At 32.8% G+C, this 13,936-nt stretch overlaps 1 protein-coding gene across 6 annotated transcripts in view; it reads right to left on the bottom strand.

Annotated features, from left to right (window-relative positions):
• Positions 1-5,477: 5,477 nt before the first annotated feature.
• Positions 5,478-13,936, bottom strand: part of LOC410470 (putative polypeptide N-acetylgalactosaminyltransferase 9) — a 322,421-nt gene continuing 313,962 nt past the window's right edge. For 5 of the 6 annotated variants that reach the window (XM_006565066.3, XM_006565069.3, XM_006565068.3 and 2 more), the window contains 3 exons: positions 11,886-11,996; positions 6,880-7,008; positions 5,478-6,302 (listed from right to left, as the gene is read on the bottom strand). In XM_006565066.3, the coding sequence (XP_006565129.1) occupies positions 6,162-6,302; positions 6,880-7,008; positions 11,886-11,996 (381 nt within the window). In that variant the 3' untranslated portion in view covers positions 5,478-6,161. Of the gene's footprint in view, positions 6,303-6,879; positions 7,009-11,051; positions 11,157-11,885; positions 11,997-13,936 lie in introns of all 6 variants that reach the window. The other variant, XM_006565071.3, reaches the window with a different exon arrangement.

Raw genomic sequence — 13,936 nt, 5'->3', positions numbered from 1 at the left:
CCCCTCGAAATTTTTTTCAAACGTTTTCACACGCAAAGATTGTCGAGATCGCATCATGATTGTGATTAAGGTGATTTCTTTGCATTTCATATCCGTATCCGGGATATGAAGATATTGAAGACTCCTTATGGATTCTCTTCCTCGTTCGAGGAAGAAAGGAAATTGTTTTCTAGGACAATTCATAGAGATTTTCGATCTCTGGTTCTAGTTTTTTAGAGATTTTTAAGTTTTTGAAAAAGGGAGATTGTTCGCAGAGGTGGGAAATTAGAATTATTTTTTAGAATTTTCGTTTTGTAAATTTTCGATTTTGTTGTTGCGTGGAATCTATCTTCGTTGGAATTTGATCCATAGTTTGGTTTGTTTAGTACGTTATGGTTTGGTGAGGTTTTAGCGACGGTGGTAAAGGGTTTAACCGACCGATTTCGGCCACTGTTCACTCTCGATTTTTCACGCCAGTTTACAACGCGAGCAACGAAAGTGAAGGTAACGTGAACTCCAGCGTGACGAATCCGGGTCAAGCTCAAAATCTGGCTCTGTGGACCGCAACCATTCATGTCTGTGGAGGAGAGCGTTCGTCTCCCTCTGATTTCCCTCCTTTCCTTCTCCACTAATCAATACCAGTCGACCCCGCAACAAGTAGATATCCCGGCAGAAAGATGGAGAAAAAAACATCAGAGTTTTCCAGCTTTTTTTACAGAAAGAGCTTCTATTTGAAAGCTTCTCCAACGTTGTTATCGATACAGTGAACAATTTAATTACTGTTCTGTCCATCAAGAATAACCTTTTAAGAAAATTTATCCAAATAATTAAAACGAAGAATATTTAAAGTGAAACTTCTTTGGAAGATTTCATGCTTTCAAAGAAATTGTTTCTGATACCGTTTCTTTTATAAAACGAATTTTTATTTTATATATATATTTTTTTTATTACAAGTAAAGGATAATTTGAAAATTAATTAAGTAAATGTTTTTTGTCAAAGAGTTTAAGATATAATTGACTGTTACGAATATAAATAATTTGAAAAATTCACGGGATTAAATTTTTGAAAAATTTCAGAAGAAATGAACAACTCTCGTCATCAGTATCCTCCCGAGAAGAGTCGTCGAGGACGCCTGCGCGAAAATAACGAACGATTTCGTTTTGGTTTCCGTGGCAGCCCTCGATAATTGGTGAATGGCTCGATAGGCATACGCAATCCTTCGTAATCGTAAAACTGACTAGGAAAAAAAAAAGATAAAAAAGAAAAAAAGAAAGAAATTCCAAATATTTTCAATTCTTTTCTCATCAATCAACGTCCACGTTTATTTATCGAACTCTGGTCATTGATCTTCAATCTTCAAACACATGCCTTGCGCTTTTTATATTAGAATAATATATATTTGCATAGAGATTTAGTCGTGATTGATTACGTATTTATTTACGAAATGTTTAACGATTTGTTAATAATTAATAGACAAGCCAAGTGGAAACGGAAATTTACGGTCGGACTAAAATAGTTCAAGGTTAATTCGGAACTATGTCATGACCGAGTTTCATCGTGAACTCCCGATTCAATATCGTGTGCAATTACGCGGCTGGATCCGCGCGTCAAAGGAATTCATAGAGCCACAACAATGAATTGAACCGGGAACAAAGGAAAACAAGAGGCTTCGGGCATTGGTTTGAAGACGAAGCACGGAAATGAGAGAAGAATTTTCACTTCAAGTGAAGTGAAAATGTAATACGTTATCTTGTATATAATCATTGCTACATATATGAGATCATAAGAAGAGAATTTTTTTGAAATATATATATATATATATATATATATATATATATATATATATATATATATATATATATATATATTGAGATTTTGAGTATTTAATTTATTGCATCTTTAAAAAAAATATCAACACAATGGAAATTTTTTTTTTAATGAAAATATATAATTTCATTTTCGTTAAATATATTTTTACTCTTATCTTAAATAAGATTTAAGTAGATTCAAAATTTTTCTTTCTTCGTGTCTTAATTTTTATAGAACCAAGATAAAATGAAAAATTTTTCGTTATTTTTAGAGATAGATAAAATATTCTTGGTCAGAAGAAGACAGACAACAAACACATAGAGTTATTAATTTTTCATTCACGTTAATTTTTATTTTCAAACAATTATTATTGATTTTTTTTTTTATCTCTCAATAAATCAAAATATTCTCGTGTCCCACCATTTTTCTATTGAACAGGAGAAAACGGATGAACAGTCGAAAATAATGATCGACCCCCATGATAGTAACGTAAAACAACATCGATTTATTCAACACAAATACGTTACGATAGAGGTTCGGTAATAATGATAATAATAATAATAATAATAATAATAATAATAATAATAATAATAATAATAATAATAATAATAATAATAATGATAATAATATTCATATATGTATATATACAGGAAATAAGGCACGTTCGATATTACATTAATTAACGTGCGACCCATAACGTCGCTCGGCTGTCCAATATTACATCTTTTTTATATTATTTTTCTTCTTTTTTTATCGTCATTGCGTCTTCTCGTTCTTACGATATGCAACATCCTTACCAAATGTAGAAAATGTCATATATATAATATATTTATAATATATATATATGTATATCTATATCTGTATAAACGTTCTCGTTGAATTTCCATTCGTTCTTTCATCGGCATTGTTCAAGATAAACTTTTACACCATCTTAAATCTATATTTATAATCATATTTATATATATTTATACGTATTCCCTTCTTTCTTAATTATTTCACGGCGAAGTGACGACATATTTACGTCGCTCACGGCTTTCCTATATCTCTCTCTCTTTCTTTTTATCTCCATTTGCAGGAAATATTTCAACGGGTGTCGTCTTATAGCCGATCTTCCTAACCCGTAATAAAAGGCGCGAAATTTAAAACGTTCGAAACGAAAATCGTTATCTTCGATCGCGTTCGAATTAAATGCTCGTTGTTGACATTTCTCTGATCGAATTATTTCATACGATTCACAACATTCACGTCATTAAATGCACACTCTGGTTTTACGATCTTAATTATAATAATAATTAATTATTCGTGAATATGATCGAATATGGAATTGAATCGATGATTGTTCTCTATCTTGTCTCGATGAATTTTTGAAGAAAATATGAAACTTTTTTTTTTTTTTTCGAATGACAATTTGAGAATATGTTGGAATGACGTGAAGGTTAATACGAATGACTCGTAAAGGAATTGGTGACGATCGAGATAAATCGGAATATTGTACAATATTTCTCGCGGTATTCACGATTTCGTTGGCACGCACAGACACCTGCAGATTGCGTTTTTTTTTTTTTAAATAGAATCTTGATTTTTAACCCTTTGATGTCTTTCACTTAAGAGCTATTTTTACAATAGTATTAATATTTCGTTAGAATTTATTACAATTAATTATTTATCCATTATGTTTTATAAAAAACGATATATTGATTTATGTTTTTAATATTTCTGATAAATCGATTTAATTAATTTCCTCGGATTTTTGATCAAATTCTCCTCTCGAAATATCTCAATCTGAAAATACTTGGACAGCAAAGGGTTATAAAAATTCTTTTACTCGTGATTCAAAAAGGATTCTCACATTCTGCAACTGATTTACTCTCGCACATGCACTCGGCAAACTTACTTTAGGCGGTCTAAACTGGCATCAAGATACTTTACACGAATGTACAAAAATCTTCCTACACCGTAATCGGAATGTGTACCATTACTCGTTCGTTTTCTTTTCTTTTTTTTTTTATTCTCTTCCTACGCACTAACTACGTACTAAATTATTTAGAAAAAATGGTTTCGCCAATATTTGGAATCGTTGGCGAATAATTTTCTTTTTTTTCTTTTTGCGTCCATACTGGAATGTAAGGTGTTATCGTAATCGCTGAGGATACGACAAAGAAACGAAGATATTTTGACGAATCGTTGATCGATGAATTTAATTTATTCAATAAATCAAATCTATTATTGTTCTTATTTATATGTGACAGAATATAGTTTTTTCTTTTCATAGGAATCAAAAAATTGTGAGTAAAATCTTTTTGATTTTTATTTTTCTTTTTAAAGAATTTTTATGTGTATATTTGTTTTAGATAAACAAATATTGATACATTTCAATAAATCAAATGATAAGCTTGATATGTTTCAAATCTAATAATAGATTGTTCATTGTTTCTTGCTATAATATTTCAAATTCATCTTTGTATAATGGAATCAATTTATAATAATTTTGAATCATAGAAGATTCATACTTCAACAAATAACAATAAAGTTTTAAAAATAATTTTGCAAATAATATAAATTACAATTTGAATGATTTTAAATTATGCAAAGTTAAACGATTTTTTTATTTCTAAAGTAAACATACTAAAACAGAAAATTGAATGAGAAATCAAAAAAAATAAAAAAAAAACAAATAATGTATTTAGAAGCATAAAACTTGAACTTAAAATAATTTTGAATTAAAAATAATACAAGAAAAATTTACATAATTTAATACAAATAAATTTTATACAAATATAACTGTTTCATTTCGATATAAAAAATATTCAAGCAAAGGATCAATGATATCTTATTAAAATAAATAATTCTGTTCACACTACCAGTTTATCACTCAACTTATAAGAGTGATAAGCTCTCGTTTCGTTATTCGCAATCAACGATTCGTCATTTTCTATTGAAACTGAAATACCACGTCGTTTCTGAGATGGCACATGCCGTAAGCAGCTTATAGAAATCGTTCGATCCACCTTAAAACAACGGATTTACGGATGAAAGCGACGATCGAGGCTCTCATGGAGATCGATTCGGCCGCGTTCGTCCGTTTATATAAAACGAACAGACTCTATTGACGCACTTTTCGCTGTCATTGACGTATTGATGTTGCCACTTAATAATTATACTTAAAATTACAGCTATATCGAACATTCGTTTCGATTCGTAAGTACTTGCGCGATTATCGTATACGTAATCATTACACTTAATTAATCCAATTATTTAACGATTCTATAAACTATTATTAGAAGAATATCGCTTGTAATTATTTTAATAGTTCAACCATAGTTATAATAATTTTAGTTTTGGAATGATTGGAATGATTTGGATGGATAGTTTGGAATTGATGAGTCTTTTTAGTATCTATATGTTATAAAATATTTATCAAAAAATTAATCTTTCTAATCTTGAAAATTATTTGTTTAATATGTCAATTTATTTTATATAATAATCATATATACTTATGATTATTTTGTAATCTATGATTAATTTATTAGAATACAGAATATGATTCAAGCATATTTAAGAAATGTTATTAATGAAATTATTAGAGAAAGTTAATTTCTTAAAATTATTTTTTGATTTTTTCTAATAAAGTCAGATTCTAATAAAACAATCTATTTATTTCTTCTTAAATATAAAAAAATTTCTATCATTTTTTTTAAAGTTAAATATTAATCCATCTCACATTTAAATCACAATTTCCACATTAAATCACTCAAATAACCAAGAAAATTGAGACTATTTAAATAATTACAAGCGACATCTCAGAACAGCAATCATCAACACGTGTCCCAACCGAAATTGAGAAAAAAGAGAAAGGAAAAAGATACGAGTCCCATTGAAACACTACCCAAAAGCAGAAATAAAGATTAAAAAGTCTAAACAAGTCCTTTGCTTCTCGTAAAATCCTCAATTCTTCAATGCCAGCGAAAGCGTCTTCCTCGATCACTCTCCAAGTGTCATTGTACACTGGTCACAGCTTATCCAAGGGTATCATATCTCTCCTCGATCACCCTTGAAACGACGTTTCTATTGCACTACGTCCATCCAACAGTTCGAGATTACAGCCAAATATCGGCCATTCGAACGTCTCTCTTCCTCGTTCGATGCTCTCTCTCGAAACTTTCCTCGACCAGCTCTCTTTCACTCTCTCGTCTTCCAGTCGATCTCGAGCGTCCGACAGATGGCGTTTCGAGGCTTCCATGCCTCGATACCACGCCATCTATCTACCGAAACGCGTCTTGGCGATGGAGTAACGTTGAACAGATACCCAAGTGCCGGTGCGATTGTATCTTCGTGCGATGTTTTTCGACTGGTGACGCGAAAAAGCGCGATATCACAGCTTCGATGGGTCGTAGTTCTCGAATGACCACCTTTGTCTCGCTGCCGAGGATGAACACTCCTCCATGATCAACCGTTGCTTGCTCTCCGTTATTGCCAGACACTTGTCGCTGCTTCCGTGTCTGATCTGCTTCGTCTAAAAGAGAAAAAATGGTTGGTTAATGTTTGCTAACGTAAAAAAGAATATTGAAATATTCAAAAATTTGTTAGAAGTGGATGAAAAGTAGGAATAAATCTTGCTTTTCTTGATTATTACATAAATATTACAACCATTTTCAATATGAGAAATTAAATGGAGGAATAAGTACAGTCACTTATAAAAGTGACTTACAGATTCGATAAAGTGTTACTTTTTATGAAAATAAAAATTTACAAAAGGTTTCAATTTGTAAAATTATTCTTAAAAAAGATAAAAGATAACGATTTCATAACAATTTTATATAATAAAAAAAAATAAATATATTATTGTTCTATACAAGTGTATAGACACTTTTGATGGATGCAAATGGAATGGAAAATTTGATATTAAAAATTTCCTTATATTTTTTAAACAATCTCATTCTTTTAAATCAATAAACAAGAAAATCCAAGTTTAAAAATAAATAAATCCAGAACTGAAATAAAAAAAAAAGATAATTTCGAAGCAAGGAAATTCGTAATAGGATTTGATATTAATTAATCCCGTACTTGTTACAAACGCAAGGATAACGTACCTGAGGATTATAAATCCATTGTTGATTCCCCTTGCTACCGTGACAAGGATAGAGGATGACATCGGTGCCGCTGTAATCCAAGCACGACTCGTCTCGACGGATCTCACCGGTCTTGCTCAACATCCAGTACTGTGACAAACGATCAAGATTAATGCCCGTGGATTTTGACCTCCAACGTTTGCCTATGACCGATGGTTCTGACAGACAGTGTACGCGAATATGGATGCATCCGTTTGTCGAAAGAACGCCGGAAGCGTAAACGTTCGAGCGACAAACAGAATGAGATAAACTTTTTTATAATTTGTTGAAAGAATAAATTTTTTTACGCAATTTAAGAATTTATTAAAAATTAACAATGGGAAATGTAAGAATTAATTCTATGTTTTTAACAATATTTAGGTATAATGAATTGTTTGTTTTTGATTGTCTTGTAAAAATTATTTTGTATTAAGACGATTATTTTCAAATAATTTTTTATTCCAGTTTATTGATTCAAGTAAAATATGAAATCTTTATCCAAATACTCCTGTACATATAAAATAAGAAAGAAGAAAGAAAAATTATTAAAATTAAATTTGTTATTAAATGGTATCTTGTCTGACATATAATTGACCATAATCACTTACTAATTTTTCAAAGTTTTATCTGTTTTGCGATACGTAAAATTAATACGAAAAAAGTTTATAATTAATACAAGCCAATTTTCTTAATTGAAAAAGAAATTTCTTTGTTGATCAAAATTTTTTTTTCACAGTCTCTCAACTTTCTCGCAACGCGCACGGAAATTCCTTAAACTTTTTAATGCAAATGAAGTAGACTGAAGATTTCATCTTTGTAATTACCCTAACAATCTGGCAGGCTCAAATTTGCACATATAATAGCTTAGTTAATACTTTCAGAGTCCTTTAAGAGTCATCTTTATTTTATGGTAGCTAAGATACTAAGAAAATTAAAGATTCATCATTTAAGCAAATTTTCTAATAGTTATAAATTACATCAATTTTTCTTTTGCTAAATAAAATTTTGCTTACAAAAATAGAAATAAAAATTCGAGAGGCGAACAATCAAAAGATGGAAGAAATTTATCACATTACTTAATAAATTGTCGAAAGCAAGAACAATTCTTATGCTGCACGAAAATCATGGTTAATTATCTCGAACGTAGTAGAAAATTTCAATTTGTACAGGCATGAGAAGCATATGTAGCTAAGGGTTCATTAAATTCCCAGGAGTGGCCAGGAGCGAACAGTGGCTTCTACTTATTCAAATCGTTACACGGTTGTAACCACGCTGTCAGAACCATCTGTGTTGAAAATTCAAAGGTTTTCAGCCCCTGTCGTGCAACGATAGACGATAGAAAGCGGTAGGTTTCGGGATAATGAAAAGCGAGGATTAACGCCATGCACCAGTTACCGCATGTTAACAACCAAGCATTACTATCTATATCCGCGCCATCGATATACTACGTACTGGAATGTGACCATTAAAAAAATCAAGATTAAGGATGAAAACGACGTTAATTCAACTCATATCAACGATTTCAAAGAAAAAAAAGAGAATATCGTCGTATTTTTCACCTTTTGGTAAAATTTTAAGAGGATATCATGATTGAATATTAGAAATTGAAAGTCGAATATCGAAAAATTTTTTAATTAATGCTTGAACATTTGTATTAGTATATATTATCAATTGCGTTTCTGTTGTTTATACATTTTATAATTCAAAAGAACTTGCAGAACTATATCATCAAAATATCCACTCGATATTTCGAATATTCATTCATTCAAAATCATCGGTATGGCTACCAAGTGAAAACGTACACTGATCCATAACTGTATCAGAGGAGAGTCGGTCGAGCGGCGTAATTGCCGTGAAACCACGGCTTAATTGCTAGGGCAAATAGCTAAATTAAAGCGACGCTTTACAGGGGCCAAGCGAGCGAGCGGCGACTGATTGTGTTTTTGGTTGTAACCGGTCGTCACGGTTGTTAAACCGTTCTAGAACCGGCGGAAAACATCAAGCGAAACGACATCCGGTATTCATGAGTTGAATCCGGATACCCTTCTTCTCACAATTAGTCGCCATTTCCGTGATTTTTAAGGACAAGAGATTTCAGGAGACCATCTTTCTATATCCGTTTCTTCGCCTGATAACGAGTTCTGCACCCTTCTTCTCCCTTATCTCCACGGTTGCTTCCTTCTTCCGATTTAGATGCACACTTTTTTAGTCTCCTTTCGATTATTTTTTTCCAATATAGTGTAAAACGTGACTAACAAATAGAGTGGAGAAATTGAGAAATGGATTTCGATTAAATAGACTTGACAGATAATTGTGAAATACATTGGATTTTACAATATTGGATTTTAATAATCAATTTGAGGTTATGTTTGTAGGACGTGTTCATAGTTAATCGATTCAATCGGTTGCAATTCAATTGAATTGATAATCTGATTATTCCTAACCCAAAACTTACTCATATATATATCTGATTATTCCTAACCTAAACTTATTCATATATACATATTTATCTGATTATTCCTAACCTAAAACTTATTCATATATATATATTTATCTGATTATTCCTAACCTAAAACTTATTCATATATATATTTATCTGATTATTCCTAACCTAAAACTTATTCATATATATATTTATCTGATTATTCCTAACCTAACCTAACCTAACCTAACCTAACCTAAAACTTATTCATATATATATTTATCTGATTATTCCTAACCTAACCTAACCTAACCTAACCTAACCTAACCTAACCTAACTTAAAACTTATTCATATATATATTTACAATAATTTCAACGAAAATTCATCGAAAAAGAAAAATCGCTAAGCAAATCGATCGTATCACCTATTCGTATAATTCCTCCTATTTCTTACTTCAATAAATGACACTTCCCTTCCCTTTTCACTCTTTCCTTCCATCTATAATATAAAATAAAAAAAAAAAATATCCTATATCCTTCCCCTTCGTAGAGACGTATCCATTACACTTAGATGAACACGAAACACCGGCAAGACGCAGGGACGAACAAAAACAAGGAATCGATTCATCATCGACTTCCAAGACTTTCTTATCAATGGCCGTTGAAAGGCACATCATAACCAGACGTACGTGCATTATTTCCGGGCCGAGCGGGTCACACCCACGGCGATAATTTCCAGCACGCGTGCCGGTTCCCCCGAGCGGGGCGAGAAGATTAATTCGACACGATGGCACGTGAAGGTAAAAATGACAAGCCGGCGGATAGCCGTGGCAGGGTAGGTGGAAAAGCTATAGAAGGCTTGGCCTCGGTTCGCGTGTGTGCGCGGAACGAGGATGGACGGAGGGAGGCGGATAAAGAGAGAGAGGAAGGTGGACGATTGATGAGCACCTGCACCAGATTAGCGGGGTTACTAATTGCACCGAAATGGGTCGAGCTTAGCGTGCGAGTTAAATGGTAAACGCGTCGTCGGTTTAACGGTCCCTTTTTCTTTTACCTCCGTCCCTGGCAGAACGATTATCGTAAACGATCGCTCGTTTCGACCCGATCCCAAGCCAAGAAAATTCGTAAATAGCCGGGACCGGTTTAAACGAGCGACTCTCGCCATTTGCGCGGACATTTACGTGGAATACATTAGAGAGATGTGATTTAGAATCGTATTATTCCATTCATCATTTGATCATTTCTCGTGAGAGATATAAACACAGTTGAACAACAAGGAGAACAGAGATATTTCGCAGCAATCATTTTCTAAAAAAAGAAAAGTACAGAGGTTAAATTTTTATCTCGTTCTCGTTTCAAATTTTCGTTTCTTCGATATTATATGATATTTTTTAGATTTATTTTTTTTAACGAACTTTAAAAAAAAAATGTAATTTTCGTTTCTCGAATGTATTCCTCATAGAAATTGGAACACGAAATTTTGAATATATAAATTCTCTTCGTTCTGCCAGCTTCGAGCAAGTAGATATCCCATCACCATCAAGGATCGAAAGAACAATTTGCATTATATTAACGAAATTGTAATTGCATTAACGTTACAACGTTAGAGGAAAAGAAAAATATATATATATATACCAGACATATACCACAGCGTGCCCCGTGATTATTCACATATCACGTTTGAAATTCTTATTCGCATTCGAATGAGAATCTGAACTCTGAATTCGTGTACCTGATTGCCTCCCTGGCGGTGACAGGGATATAAACCCACTGGCTGGTGCAGATCTTCAGGTTTCCCTGGCGAGTCTATACACATGCTGCTAACCAAATGTCTGATCTGCAGCGAATCAATAAATTTTTCAAACGATTACCATCGATTTGTAGCGATACCATGAGAATATCATCGAAGAGAAGTTTTTTTCGTTTTTTTTTATTTATTGTTTGATCGATCTTACGCAAAGAGGTTACATGCGACACTTTTCTTATTTTTTATCTCGTGATCCTTTCTCTCTCTCTCTCTCTCTCTCTCTGAAAAGGCGAATAAATACGAAGTCAAACAGGTAAACATGCGTGGAAACCTAAAATATGTGTAACTAAACGTGCGAATACGAGTTAAGCGTCAAAATTTTTTTTTTCCTTCGAAGAAACGAAAAGTCGACTTTTGAAGAGGAAAGCATTCGAAAATATCGTATAAAATTTTCTTTCGTTGAGTTTCGAGTCATGTATTTTCCTTTTATGTATTTAAATTTTTCACAATTTTTCTTTATTCTATCTCTGAAATAAAGATCGATTATAGATCTTGCAAACAGGTTTGATCAAAATTTCTGCTTGAAATAATATGGAAAAACGGAACGCCAATGTATCAAGGCGAGAGAAATCGCGAGATTACAAACATAATACGAGTGCAAAAATAAAAGAGAAGAGGGGGAAGAAAGGGGCGAAAGTCGAGTTTTCGCTTCAAACGTGAAATCGAGGCGCGAAAACAAGCTCACAGTGAAACGAGTGATCGACGGGGCTTAAAACACACATCTGGTATAGGATTCGGCATCCACGACTCTATTTGTACCTGATTCCCACCCTGTCGATGGCAGGGGTAGAGGCCGGCAGGCTTGTGCAAGTCTGCCTTGCGTGCAGGTGAATCCAGACAGGTGTTACCTCCTTCTCCAAGATTACGAACCTGTTCGTTAGTTAGTAATTCGTGGATCATTTCGTGGATTAATATCGATTAGTTTAATAAATAAATCTCTTTTACAATCGAAGGCGAACATCGAGAGAAATTGTACCGTATCGTTTCAATCGAAATGTTTTAATCTATTCAGTGACCATTTATTCTTAGAAATACGTTGTAATATTAATAAATTTTTTGTTATTAAGTTTCGATAATCGATATAAAAATATTATAAAATTCTGATTGATTAAACTTTATTTAAAAAATGAAATATGAGCTATCGATTGATTCATTCATATAATTGCCGTTAAAATATATATTTTAGAAGATTCGATTTATAAAAAAAGACGATATTTATGAAATTTTAAGAGAAAAAAGAGATATGAATCAAACGACCAGAAAAAAATATGCTCGTTAAAGGGACGTAACTGCGAGACATCAATCCTCGATATCTGCACGTCGTAAAAAAACAATAAGAATAACATGTACTAGGTGAAAATATTTTTCGCATAGCGGACGATTTCCTATCGGAAAATATTTTTCCTCCAATAGGGGAGCGGTGGGCGTTATTTTTCTCTCGATATTCGCGCGTTTCCAGGGATATTTACAGCGGCCAAGTTTTTCACGAAAAGCCGCACCTGTGGAAATGAAAAAACGCATAAATCAAGGGGAGAAGGAAGACTATAATAATTGAATGAACCCGCTCTAGAAATCTTTCTGTGTTGTGACGGCTCTCGAAAAAATTCTCCTCCTTCGATATATTTCGATTTTCTATCTTATTAATATCTTCGTGTACTAAACTTCTTTCATTTTTCTGTCAAGGATGAATCACGTTGAATCTCGATTGTTCACGGTTACAGAATCATTTATCGTACGTCACGTTCTTTCGTGATTTATACGATAAATGTAAATAGATATTGTTCATCCATCATCCGATCTAACTTAACCTTGCAAAATATACATGTTCACTTCCCCTATTACAAAATTGTTTAAGACTTTCATAGCACAGTATCTCCACCAGTATTTCACCAAAGCTATCACGATTTTCTATCGAACACCCTCTGAAACCAACCACCCTCCCTCCCCCCATCCCCCATTTCTCCCGATGAAACCATTCAATCGAGATCCCTCTGGCGAAACGTATCGACGATCGGTCGATTTTTCCTCGAGCCCCTCGTGCACACCCAGGCGTGGAACAGTTGCACACTGCACGGGAACAAAAAGATTAGAGGACTGCAACAGAGTGATGCGCTCTTCCATTTTTCAAATAGACGGCGACAAATCGAAAATGAGCCGAGCTACCGTTTTGTCCGCCCGAGTGTATACGCCTGTATGTGCACACACGTGTGGACACAGAGATGGTATATTGGCCGAGTATTCAACAAGCTAAAAGATACACAGGGAACAAAGATCAATTAATTGTCTTCTAAACTTTTAGATTTAAAACTTATAAAGAAGTGCTGTAATTTACGACAAAAAATGTATATTTTTATGAATCGTTGATTAATTAATAATATATCCGTGGAATAATACATTTGGAATGAAATAGAGTCTGGAGATCAATGCACAAAAATATCAGTCCAAGTGTATTTATTCAATTAGAGATAGAGCGAGACGGTTTCATTATACTTGTCACGCCACGTCAATTTTTATTCAATTAATTATTATTTCAATTCAATTGTCTCGATAAATAGACATTTCCAATTTATTTTTTCTCTCTAAACTCGAAAATATAAATTGAAAAATATTATTAAAAAATCAATCCAACAATTCAATATCATACAAGATTTATATAAATTGCGACTAATAATCTGATTCCTCGGCAATTTACGATCTCTGCATACAATCTCTGCTCTCCTTACATTAATTAAAATATTCCAAAAACATTTCGAAAATTAAAATTCCTATCACCTAAATATCTTCTCTTAAACAAACTTACAAATATAAAA

The sequence above is a fragment of the Apis mellifera genome, linkage group LG13 (assembly GCF_003254395.2).
Source record: "Apis mellifera strain DH4 linkage group LG13, Amel_HAv3.1, whole genome shotgun sequence".
NCBI lineage: Eukaryota > Metazoa > Arthropoda > Insecta > Hymenoptera > Apidae > Apis > Apis mellifera.
Note: the sequence above shows the minus strand (reverse complement) of the source record. Positions and strands in the feature narration are given on the sequence as shown.